The following is a 12,500-nucleotide window of genomic DNA, read 5'->3' as shown; positions in this document are numbered from 1 at the left end:
CAGCGTTTGCAAGTGTGTAAGCGTCACAACAGCGTTTGCAAGTGTGTAAGCGTCAACAGCGTTTGTAAGTGTGTAAGCGTCACAACAGCGTTTGTGTTTGTGTGTAAGCGTCACAACAGCGTTTGTAAATGTGTGTCACAACAGCGTTTGTAAGTGTGTAAATGTCACAACAGCATTTGTAAATGTGTGTCACAACAGCGTTTGTAAGTGTGTAAATGTCAACAGCGTTTGTAAGTGTGTGAGTGTGTAAGTAAGTGTGTAAGCCGTAAGCTGTGTGTTGGTCCCACAGCCCCCAGAGAAGCTCCTGGTACCATAATGCCCGTCAGGCACAACGCCTGGTGTGTGTGTAACGTGCAACTGTTCAGCAGCTGCCCGACACAGCACACCTGGGGGGCTTTAGTCTCACCGCCTCACTGTCCCCACGACAGGACATGGACTACAGCCGGAAATGATCACACAGCACATTGCGTGTGTTACGAGGGAACAGTCAACTTGGGCATGGACGATGTGTCGAGAATCACAGCCGTTTCACACTGTTGCCGTGGAGATTACAGGAATTTTATGTACGTTTTCTATTTTTTTAAATAAAGAACTTAAAATGGCATTTCAGTCCTGGACTGAACCAATGAACTTTTGTGGTTGTAAAACACTGTATATATTTTAGTTTTTTATATAAATCGATTCAGCTGTTTTGTGTTTTCTTTTTCTGTGGTCATGGATTTTTTTTCCCATATCTATATTTTTAAATCTATGTTTTCTGATGTTTCTTAAAAAACAAATAAATAATGACCAAATAAATAAATGGGGAAAAGGAAGTTATTTTAAGCTGTCTTGAGTGTGCATGTAGCTGTCGAGATCTGCCCTACAGGACTAACAGCCGTCGAGATCTGCCCTACAGGACTAACAGCTGTAGAGATCTGCCCTACAGGACTAACAGCTGTCGAGATCTGCCCTACAGGACTAACAGCTGTCGAGATCTGCGCTACAGGACTAACAGCTGTCGAGGTCTGCGCTACAGGACTAACAGCTGTCGAGGTCTGCGCTACAGGACTAACAGCTGTAGAGGTCTGTCCTACAGGACTAACAGCTGTAGAGATCTGCCCTACAGGACTAACAGCTGTAGAGATCTGCCCTACAGGACTAACAGCTGTCGTGATCTGCCCTACAGGACTAACAGCTGTCGTGATCTGCCCTACAGGACTAACAGCTGTCGTGGTCTGCCCTACAGGACTAACAGCTGTCGAGATCTGCCCTACAGGACTAACAGCTGTCGTGGTCTGCCCTACAGGACTAACAGCTGTCGAGATCTGCCCTACAGGACTAACAGCTGTCGTGGTCTGCCCTACAGGACTAACAGCTGTAGAGGTCTGCCCTACAGGACTAACAGCTGTAGAGATCTGCCCTACAGGACTAACAGCTGTCGTGGTCTGCCCTACAGGACTAACAGCTGTAGAGGTCTGCCCTACAGGACTAACAGCTGTAGAGATCTGCCCTACAGGACTAACAGCTGTAGAGATCTGCCCTACAGGACTAACAGTGGGATCTTTCTTGTACTCATGACACTGGTAGAGTAAATAAAGCAGTCTAAGCATCACTGGTGAAGTAAGCAACATTATTGTGTTCATTCAACCGTTATTCATCCATGCATTACATTAACTTTTTTTTAGCAGTAACATTTTTATTAGTTATGTATTTGTGTATATATTCACAACATTGTTTTTTGATTGTTTTAAAATAAATTGAAGTGAACTCTGGTCAGACATTTGATGCCATGTAGTCAGGTGCAGCCGTTCAGTCTGGCAGTAGAATGTCCTTATCTGCCCCATCTGCCCCTGCCCCGCCTGCTCCTGCCCCTCCTGCCCCGCGTCTTCAGCACAGCCGGCCAATGTCGTGTTTGGTGCAGCCCTGGGTGCAGCATGTTCCTGCCAGTCCCAGTGAGAAGTTGCGTTTTCTCCTGTCTGGACTGGGCTGGTTGTTGGCCGGACTTGTGAAGCTGTCGCCCCCGTGTGGTCGGGGCGAGAACAACATGTTCCAGTGGTGCATCTCCCTCAGATCTGCCCCAGACTCCCCCGGTGCCACCCTGGTGCCCCGGAGCAGGTGGGCCAGAGAGGACGAGAGGAGGAGGGGTTGTTCCTCCAGAGACGGACCGCTGCCTTGTGAACCACTCGTGTTGCCATCTCTGTCCGAGGGGCTCGGGTACGAGCGCAGAGGGTCTGACGAGAGAGAGAGGGAGAGAGAGAATGAGAGAGTAGCATGAGTAGAGAGATTTTTTGTCTTATCTCCTTTTAATGTTTCTTTTTATTTATACTGTAAAGCACTTTGAGTTGCATGTATGTATGAAAGGTGCTATACAAATAAATATTATTATTATTATGATTCCTAATCGCAGCTCAAAGCAGGAACACCGATCCATGTTACTGTCCTGATTTTGTTAATAATCACCATTAGTGCGATTCTTACATCAGGATGTATAACCCAGAGACTTGGTGAATATACACGATGATGGATTTGTCCAAGAAATACCACCATGTGGAAAATGTAGAAGTTTGATGTTCTACATGTTCTTTATAAAGGTTAAGATCACTAGTCACTTACACCTCATGTGCCATAATTCAAATACTTGACATGTAGAAATACAACATTTCAGAAAATTTAATATTAACATTAATAATGAAAACACTTACTGGGTACATATTATCTTAAACTTAAGGTAATAAATGAAATGTCTCTAATGATCCTCCACAAATATTACAAATAAAATCCTTCTTAAATAAAACAAGTAAATGAATAAATGAAACATTCACAAATAAGTTTGAACTCATGTTGGCGGTGAGTCTTTCACTCCGGACCAGTTGCAGCACCTGTAAGCGAACTGGAGCTGTCCGTGGTGCTGAAACTACAACCTGGTGAAACCTCAAACCGCGTCTTCGCTAAATACAAAGTTACTGCGACTTTCAGAACAGAACCATGATGGTTAGTAACGATCCTTCGTACAATTTAAGAACGTTTATCAAATATATATTTTTTAAATATAAAAAAAATATCAAAAGGAACATTAACTTTTTCTTTTCCAAAACTAAGATGAAACATGTGCTCACCGTTGTCGCCGCTCTGGAGTAGATCCAGGTCCGCGCGCTTCCACCGGGAGCCGCCGCACGTGAATATAACGGCTCTAATGAACTCTCTACCGCACAGTTTCACCCCGTAGTCTCTCTGTACCGCCGCCCTGCTCGCGCTCTGAGCGTCCGCACACACGCACACGCTATACACACACATTAAGATCACACACAGTAGTCTAGGCATGATTTCACGTGTCTATTATAGGAGCTTGACGAAGGACGCGACTTCGAGCGGCGCTGGGAGGCGGAGCGAGCGCGCGTGCAAAGTTTCAGGTCGTTAAGAGGCGCGCGTGAAGCGTTCGCGTCGCGATGCGTTCTCCTCGCGCTCCCTCGCGCGCGACTTTTATAGTCTCGAGCGTTTATGAGTCTACGTCACTAAGTCCGAAAGAATCCATAACCCAACCACCTTTGGGCACGAACGATTACAAACATGTTCTTAAGTTGACCTGCACCTCCAGGTGTTTGATAGGAACCAGGACCTAGTGGATCTAGTGGACAATCACGGATATGAACGCGGCACGATGCAGAGATCGTGACATCAATGTGCTGGTGAAGACAATTTACTTCATTTTAACAGTGCAAGAACTTTGCAGACAATGAACGTTAGGAAATTTTTTTAGTTTACATAAGCAAAACACTTTTATTGCATTTGTTGCATATGGACATATTCATTTATCAGTGTATTTCATTTTTCATGAACAACAATGTGTTAGGGAAAACGTAGTACAACAATAACAGAAGCTTCAAGAACATTTGAATGACTGATGATGTCATCTCAGATTCCTCAGAATTCTGGGTAAAATTCAAAGAGGATTTGGATTTTTTAAGTTTATTGTTAGCAGTGACACAGTGTACCATGACGTCTTAAATTCTGCAAATTATGCATCAAGCATTACGCATTAATTTTACGCAGCATTAAGCGTTACTGCTTGTCAGTACAACACACTTTGGCAACAAAAACAAATCAAACCAGAGTGACAAAGGTGCTTTGCAGCATAGTGTGGTGAAACTACCCCCCTAAAGTACCTGGGACTCTGGAACCTGACAACACCCATCTGCCCTGACTGTGTCCGAGACAAAGAATACTGCCCAGTAACTTTTCAGTTTGGCGAGAACTTTCTGAAATAAGTGCAAAATTTCAGTACAAAATTACTGTTTTTTTTTTTGTTAATTTGGTATTATCCAAAATCGTGGAAGCTCAGATCTCTCAACCAGTCTGTTTCAGCTCCCAGATAATGCTGGAAACTTACTTTTATTCTTTCAACCAGACTGAATTCCATCTAAATACACTGAATTCCACCCAGGCCCTTGTTTACTGGTGCACACCTGCCCAGTGCAATAAAAAATGACAACAAACTGAATAATAGTAACTACACATAAGTCATGAGCCATCCTGTAGTGCTATGAGGGACCCACGTACCAACATACACAAATACACTTATTTGATTTACAAGTTTTTGAGCAGAATTCGGACAAATAGCTATAACCTGTCGCCTGACTTTACCTTCAACAAAAAGCTCTTTTGCAAATTTGAGGGCAGCTCTCCCGTCTCCGCCCACATTCCTACCATATTCCGGTTGATGCCGACCCGGAAGTGTGGCGGGCAGCAGGTCCAGAGAGGGCGAGGTGTCATTCCTCGGCGAGGGGTGGGAGGTGCGCCTTGGACCGACGAGCCCTCTCGATGCCTTCGAACGTCGGTGTCCCGTGAGGCAGCGTCAGACGGTCCACCTCAGCTTCCATGATGCTCTCTGCTTCCCCTGTGAAACCACAAGACTGCTGGTCTACACACCGGACTACAAACCGGTCAGATTCAGTCTCTAAATGAGCAAACGTCTCAATTCAACTGATCAAACTGATGCACAATGAAGTTATTAGTAGTTAATCACTGGCCTTACATCATTTAAACACAAATACAGGTAAACACGGAACTCTCTGCTCGTTAAATATAAACAATCCTAGAATATGCAAATCGGAAGCTTCCTAAATGAATCCCCGAAGAATGCGGCTCTTAGAGGCCCACAGGCCAACGTAACGCAGCACGTTGGGGGCCCGGGTCGGCGAGCACACACTCATTACAGTCAAAGGGCCGCAAGACAGGGACAATGACTGAGTGATGAGAGCAGAGGGGGACGTGGGGTCAGTGAGTTCACGGTCCTGGGTCACGACCCTGGAAAAGCGCCGCCTGCTCCAGCTCACTCCACACGTGGAGAGGCCCGATGATCGTCTCCTAACGATACCGTTGTTAGATTTGTTCTGTGCTTCTCAGTCTATCATTCTGATTTCTGTGAAAGAGCTAGAATGATGATTAATGGAGTATTTCAGCTCCATGTGATCCACACTGGACTGAGTACTTCACTCTGATTGAAGGGTCCTGATTGAATTAATGAGAGAGTGCTTTAAGGTTTTCCACCTCCACCTGGTTGCGTTTACAGATTTCAAAACTATTTTAAGTTAAAACGACTACTTCAGTTTTAAGCTAAATAACAAAAGTTTGATTGAGATTTCACATTAACTCAAAAACCTCTTAATATCAGGTGGGTTGGACACTAACAGAATTAATAACTATGTACAGTGTATAATTAGTAATCAATAAGTCAATAATCTAAGTAATCTAATCTTATCAATAAGTCAAGTAGATTAGATTAGCCAGTCCCCTTTGGAATACTAATATATTGACTGGAATATTAATATACTGATTGGAAAACTTACATACCAATTGAAATAACAATATAGTGACTGGAATAATAACTGTTTGTAGATATTGTGAGTAATAATGGGAGCAGGTGACGCACCTCTGACGCGATACACCATAGTTCCGTACGCCATGTCCAGCTGGTAGGCCAGTATGAAGGACAGGGGCACCACGGGGGTGAAGAGGGCCGGCTTCCTCCGCTTCACCGCCCTGTGGAGGACAAAGACACCACGTCATCCTTCAGCGCGCGCATGATACTACAGCGCACACACACGCGACACTACAGCGCACACGCGACACCACAGCGCACACGCGACACCACAGCGCACACGCGACACCACAGCGCACACGCGACACCACAGCGCACACGCGACACCACAGCGCACACACACGCGACACCACAGCACACACGCGACACCACAGCGCACACGCGACACCACAGCGCACGCACACGCGACACCACAGCGCACACACACGCGACACCACAGCACACACGCGACACCACAGCGCACACGCGACACCACAGCGCACACACACGCGACACCACAGCGCACACACACGCGACACCACAGCGCACACACACGTGACACCACAGCGCACACACACGTGACACCACAGCGCACACACACGTGACACCACAGCGCACACGCGACACCACAGCGCACACGCGACACCACAGCGCACACGCGACACCACAGCGCACACACACGCGACACCACAGCGCACACACACGCGACACCACAGCGCACACACACGCGACACCACAGCGACACCACAGCGCACACACACGTGACACCACAGCGCACACGCGACACCACAGCGCACACACACGCGACACCACAGCGCACACACACGTGACACCACAGCGCGCGCACACGTGACACCACAGCGCGCGCACACGTGACACCACAGCGCACACGCGACACCACAGCGCACACGCGACACCACAGCGCACACGCGACACCACAGCGCACACGCGACACCACAGCGCACACGCGACACCACAGCGCACACACACGCGACACCACAGCGCACACACATGCGACACCACAGCGCACACACACGCGACACCACAGCGCACACACACGCGACACCACAGCGGACACACACGCGACACCACAGCGCACACGCGACACCACAGCGCACACGCGACACCACAGCGCACACGCAACACCACAGCGCACACGCAACACCACAGCGCACACGCGACACTACAGCGCACGCCTGACGCTTCAGCACACGCACAACACTTAAAGAACACGCACGACACTACAGTACTCTACCATAACCCACTACATTACACTACATCACATCCCCACTATACTACACTACAGTATACTCCACACCCCACAATACTGCACTACACCATGCCACACTATACTACACTGTAGTAAAATTACATATCTCATTATACTACACTACAGTACACTACTCCACACCCCACTATATTACACACCCCACTATACTACACACATCACTATACTACACAGCCCACTATATTACATGCCTCACTATACTCCACACCCCACTATACTACACGCATCACTATAATCCACACCCCACTATACTACACGCCTCACTATACTACACGCATCACTATACTACACGCATCACTATACTACACTGCAGTATATAATGTAACACCTCGTGGGGACCTTGACAATAGCACTACTATACATTACACTACATTATAGCACCAACACACATCAGCACCACACAGAACCACACTACACCAAACTATTGTACTCCAATACCCAATATTACTACAGTACTACCGAACACAGTACTGCACCATACCCAAGGAGGGTATACGAGAGTGGAGGCACTGACCCAGCAGTAAGACCGACAGTAGTCAAACAGAAGAAGGCACCGAAGTACTTGAGGAACTCCCTGGACCAGGCCACCTGCATCGCCATCTGACGCTCCCGCATCTGGTTCTGCATGAGGATCTGACGCTCCAGCTGAACACACACACACACACACACACACACACACACACACACACACACACAGACTGAGTGGTGTGTAAGGGGTCTGTGATGACACTTTTAATCAGTCTAACAAACTCCAGCATTAACACTAACCAGGTGTCTCCCTCAACCAGGACCACCCATAGTATGACTGGAACACGCAAAATCTTGTGGCCAAACTGTAATCCACAGAGAGGAGGAAAAAGTGTTTGTGTGTGTTATTATTTCATCAACTAAATATACACCTACTACTACTGCTCTTGGTCATTTGGGCGTATTCTGAAACACAATGATGAAAACAACTCAAAGATACTCAAAAGTACTCCAAGTGTCTCAGAGCCCCTCACAGATACTCAAAGTCAGCTGACCTGTAACCCCTCGGCTGGAGTGGAAACTAGCACAGCAGGAGTCTGTGAGGAGCCGCTGGCCTTTTATGTGGGTTTGTTTTTTAACACACTCAATACCCTGCACAGGTTAACTTTTGGCACCAGGACAAATTAGCATGTTCTGTTTCAAGGTCAGAATGGGGTTAATTTCTTAGTTTCTACCATTTCCTGTTTGCCAAAAGATGTCTGTCACAGGTTTAGACAGAGTGAAGTTAAACAAAAGCTGACCAGAGGCTTCCTGGAGTGAGCAGAGACCAACTGAATATTAACAAGATGCTGGATACTTCTGTCATGTGACGTCAACGGAAATGAAGCGTGCACTTAAACCATGCTAAAGTGCCACAAATTGCAGGGTGCGAGTCGCACCTTTAAGATGATTCACTTTTTCACACATTCTCCACATGTCCACACACATCAGTGTCAAACTGATACAAAAGCAATTCTGTAAAATAATACATTTGGATATCATATCCTGTCATGAGCAGAGCAGGAAGGTCTTCAGATGACATGATGCTGAGGAGACACGTTTATCGTACGGCTAATTTAGCTCAATGATGGAGGGAGGATGAAGGATTCACAGGGAGGTTTGAGGGAAACGCCACGGACCGCTGTGGACGCAGGTAGTGCACAATCTGTTCATTAAAGTTACGCTGAAAGCAATTAATTATCTTAATTAATTCATTAGTCATGGCTTCATGAGGAAATTTAAGTGCTAATCAAAATGTAATAATAGTTAATATTAAAGTGTTTCTAATAAAAGTTCTGCACACGTATTTTAAGAGGAGAGCGTTGCACACCTGAATATTGAGAGAAATCTGTTCTCATTCTTACCAGCAAGATGCAGCAAACTGACCAAACCAAAACCAGCTCAAGTCATGCAATAGCTGTTATCAAACACTTCCAATCAGCGGTGCGATTCCAATCAAGGTACAGCAGTCCTGGTCAGGTGCAAACCCACTGCTGGACACATGTAGAGGACACGTGTAGAGACTACACCCTGTCTAAACCTAAGCAGCTCAGAGTAACGTAAAGTGGATTATTCTGATTGGTCAGTGGTAGGGTTGCAGCGGTAACTGGTTTCACGGTATACCACGGTATTAAAATGCACGGTTATCATACCGTGTGCGTTTGCTTATTACCGGTAAAAGGCAAGCCAGCGGAGAAACTGACCCGCGCATGCGCAACTCCGCTCTGGTTCAGCTACTCAGCACACAGCGGTGAGAATGGCAGAAAGTGCATCAGACTTAAAAAAAATAAAAATAAAAAAATTTTTTAAAAAGGCTAAACTCAAATCAGCGGCGAAAATTGCGTGAATGCGGTGGCTCCACCCATGAAAATACTTGAAACGCGCTGTTGATTCGCGAAATCGTGCACCTCAGCGCAATGAACAAAGTCATGTTTGCTGGGTTCATACACCTTTATAAGGTGGAATTAAAGCACTTGTACGTAACTTTAAAGGTCCATTTCAATATTTCCCAGCACGTGAAACCTAATCAAGTTAAATATTTATACATATACTCGAAATGATTAGCTTTTTTTATTCACATTATTTAATGGTTGTTTATTTTCAAAACGCCCAATCTTAACGTCTTCACGTTCTCTCATGTTTTGTCCTGGAATTACAAGAGGCTCGTATTTGTTAACGTAATACAAGAGAACTGTTCAGTCAGACAGATATTTGTTGTGAAACAAAGTAGTTACAATTTCAAACATTTTAAAGTACTTTAGCCTAAATTCCAGCACTTTTCAAACATGAAACAAAAAGCAACATTAAAATGAATCAGGTAAATGTTCCTTCCCCTGTTTTTGAGGGGTGTTTCTTTATACTAACACACATCGTTTCGGACAACACTGCACAGAATGTGACGCGCCAAGTATAAATGCCTCTGCCGTTCTTGCAGGTTCATGCGAGGTGTGCGGAGTCGCGCGCTACGGTCACTAGTGAAAGTATAAACCTAGCTTTTTATGGTCCTTGCTTTCACTGGAAGTGAAAGACGCCATTAATTTACATGCGTTCATTTTCGAATTCTGACGTGCCTGTTTTTCATATGTTAAAACCAGACTCGGTGTGAAAGCCTTAAAATAGAAATCTCTATTGTGAGGATCATGTCAGAAATAAATCCTCTCTTTCTGCAGTATCTGGTTATGGGTCAGTGTATCTTTTAGTAATATATGTAACAAACTGTGATACCGTGATAACCATGATACCGTGGTATTTTCTGAGACAGTTATCATACCGTGAAAATCTCATACCGTTGCAACCAGTTAGTGGCTTTAAGCTGCATCTAAGCACCTCCCCTGTTTCTAACACACACACACTGGCCATTATATTCTAGAGTTGCCCTGAAAACTCACTGAGAATTCAACAGCTACACGCTTCAATCAACTCTGTAGGAAGAATGTCCCATGTAGACATCTTCATCGTCCCATCACAGACACCTGTGACCCTTGTGTAATAATCACACACAAACTGAATCCCACAACAATCAGAAAACAACAATCAGAGAACACACACACACACACACACACACCTTTCTCTGGTTGCTTTTAGGCAATCTGTCATACTGATGGACTCACCTACACTCACCATTACAACACACACCTATCTCCACAATTTACACATCCATGACGCCGTCAATACAACACAAGTCCAATAAATGCCCCTAACTCTCCATTACTGCCCCATTAATGCTGCACTGTTGTCTCTCTCTCTCTCTCTCTCCACTCCTAAGGGACACGTAAGCAGGGCACTCCCACACACTCCGGCTCTACAGGAACACGGTCAGACGCACACACCACTGCTGACGCTCCTGGGGAGGACGTGTGACTCTGAAACCCTGCAGTAGCACAGAGGGACCACGCAACGCTGATCTGAAACACACACACACGCCACGCTGATCTGAAACACACACACACGCCATGCTGATCTGAAACACACACACACACCACGCTGATCTGAAACACACACACACACGCCACGCTGATCTGAAACACACACACACACACGCCACGCTGATCTGAAACACACACACACGCCACGCTGATCTGAAACACACACACACGCCACGCTGATCTGAAACACACACACACGCCACGCTGATCTGAAACCCACACACACGCCACGCTGATCTGAAACACATACACACACACACACTCACACGCCACGCTGATCTGAAACAGACACACACTCCACGCTGATCTGAAGCAGACACACACTCCACGCTGATCTGAAGCAGACACACACTCCACGCTGATCTGAAGCAGACACACACTCCACGCTGATCTGAAGCAGACACACACTCCACGCTGATCTGAAGCAGACACACACTCCACGCTGATCTGAAGCAGACACACACTGCCGTTTGACATGCTAATGAAAGTACAGCACCTTCATTCACAGGGTTAGAAGCCTAATGTGACAAACTTTGGTCCAGATGTTTTTGGCATCAGGTCATCAGATATTAGTGTGTGTGTTGCAGATGGAGTGTGTAAATTACTACGGTTCATAAGCGACTGCAACATGAATCAGTATCAGAGATATACCCTGTTTTGGACGGTCACTTTAACAGCTTCAGTACAGGAGGTATCGAGCTAAGACACAAAGAGGTCAGGTTGTTTTAGTTGTAGCAGAACGTATTTCATAAGAACAGACAGACAGACAGACAGTATCTGTGACCGACAGAGTCTGTCTGTGTGCAGCTGGGCCAAAACATACCGAGAGGAAGAAATATGAAAGAAAAACCGTAGCGGATGATTTAAAGCCCAAAACACTCAAAAACACAGCAGAAAATTATTACAGAAATCAAAACCAAAATCAAAACCCTAAACACGAGCTGGGAGGGCTGAGTCACTACAGCTGACCTTCACCAGGGGCCAGAACAAACTCAATCTGGCCCGGCGTGCTCATCCATCAGGCCGTGCCTGGGCTGCCTGTGTGTGTGTGTGTGTCTGTCTGGGGGCGGGGCTCCTTATTTACACGAGGCCCAATAAGCCCGTCAGGTTGGAGACGCTGGGCTGATGGTGGCCTCGTCCCTGTGAGCTGATCACAGGTGATCACAGGTGTTCCGCGCCTCGCAGGCAAAGATCAATCAGACACGCCAGAGACAGCTGGAAAATGAGCGCTTGCGTGGTCGGCGTGGCGACACTCCATAACGATCGCAATACTGCCTCACTTAGCACCTCGGCTGCTGGGGGGCAGCGGAAACGCAAAAGCACAACGCCACACCGCCGTTGTCGGGGGAGACAGAAATAAATATTTAGATTGGAAGGAGCGATGTATTAGAATGGCGTATCGCACGAAGGCAGCGCAGGTGCGTCAGAACAGAAACTTTGT

The 12,500-nt window shown here is 46.3% G+C and overlaps 2 protein-coding genes across 5 annotated transcripts in view; both read right to left on the bottom strand.

Moving 5' to 3' along the window:
- plgrkt (plasminogen receptor, C-terminal lysine transmembrane protein) overlaps positions 1 to 12,500 on the bottom strand; it is a 45,394-nt gene that overhangs the window by 30,284 nt on the left and 2,610 nt on the right. For 2 of the 4 annotated variants that reach the window (XM_076993017.1, XM_076993016.1), the window contains exons 3-5: positions 7,642 to 7,772; positions 5,912 to 6,021; positions 4,217 to 4,876 (exon numbers count right to left, since the gene is read on the bottom strand). In XM_076993017.1, coding sequence (XP_076849132.1) covers positions 4,749 to 4,876; positions 5,912 to 6,021; positions 7,642 to 7,772 — 369 coding nt within the window. In that variant the 3' untranslated portion in view covers positions 4,217 to 4,748. Of the gene's footprint in view, positions 1 to 2,072; positions 2,214 to 4,216; positions 4,877 to 5,911; positions 6,022 to 7,641; positions 7,773 to 12,500 lie in introns of those variants that run through there. The other 2 variants (XR_013125737.1, XR_013125738.1) reach the window with 2 other exon arrangements.
- On the bottom strand, positions 592 to 4,068 carry rln1 (relaxin 1). Its single transcript, XM_076993021.1, has 2 exons — positions 3,006 to 4,068; positions 592 to 2,213 (listed from the first exon to the last, which is right to left on the bottom strand). The coding sequence occupies exons 1-2, from the start codon at positions 3,301 to 3,303 to the stop codon at positions 1,870 to 1,872; spliced, it is 642 nt and encodes a 213-aa protein (XP_076849136.1). The 5' UTR covers positions 3,304 to 4,068; the 3' UTR covers positions 592 to 1,869.

Source organism: Brachyhypopomus gauderio, unplaced genomic scaffold (assembly GCF_052324685.1).
Source record: "Brachyhypopomus gauderio isolate BG-103 unplaced genomic scaffold, BGAUD_0.2 sc102, whole genome shotgun sequence".
Lineage (NCBI taxonomy): Eukaryota > Metazoa > Chordata > Actinopteri > Gymnotiformes > Hypopomidae > Brachyhypopomus > Brachyhypopomus gauderio.
This window is presented reverse-complemented; position numbering and strand designations above follow the sequence as displayed.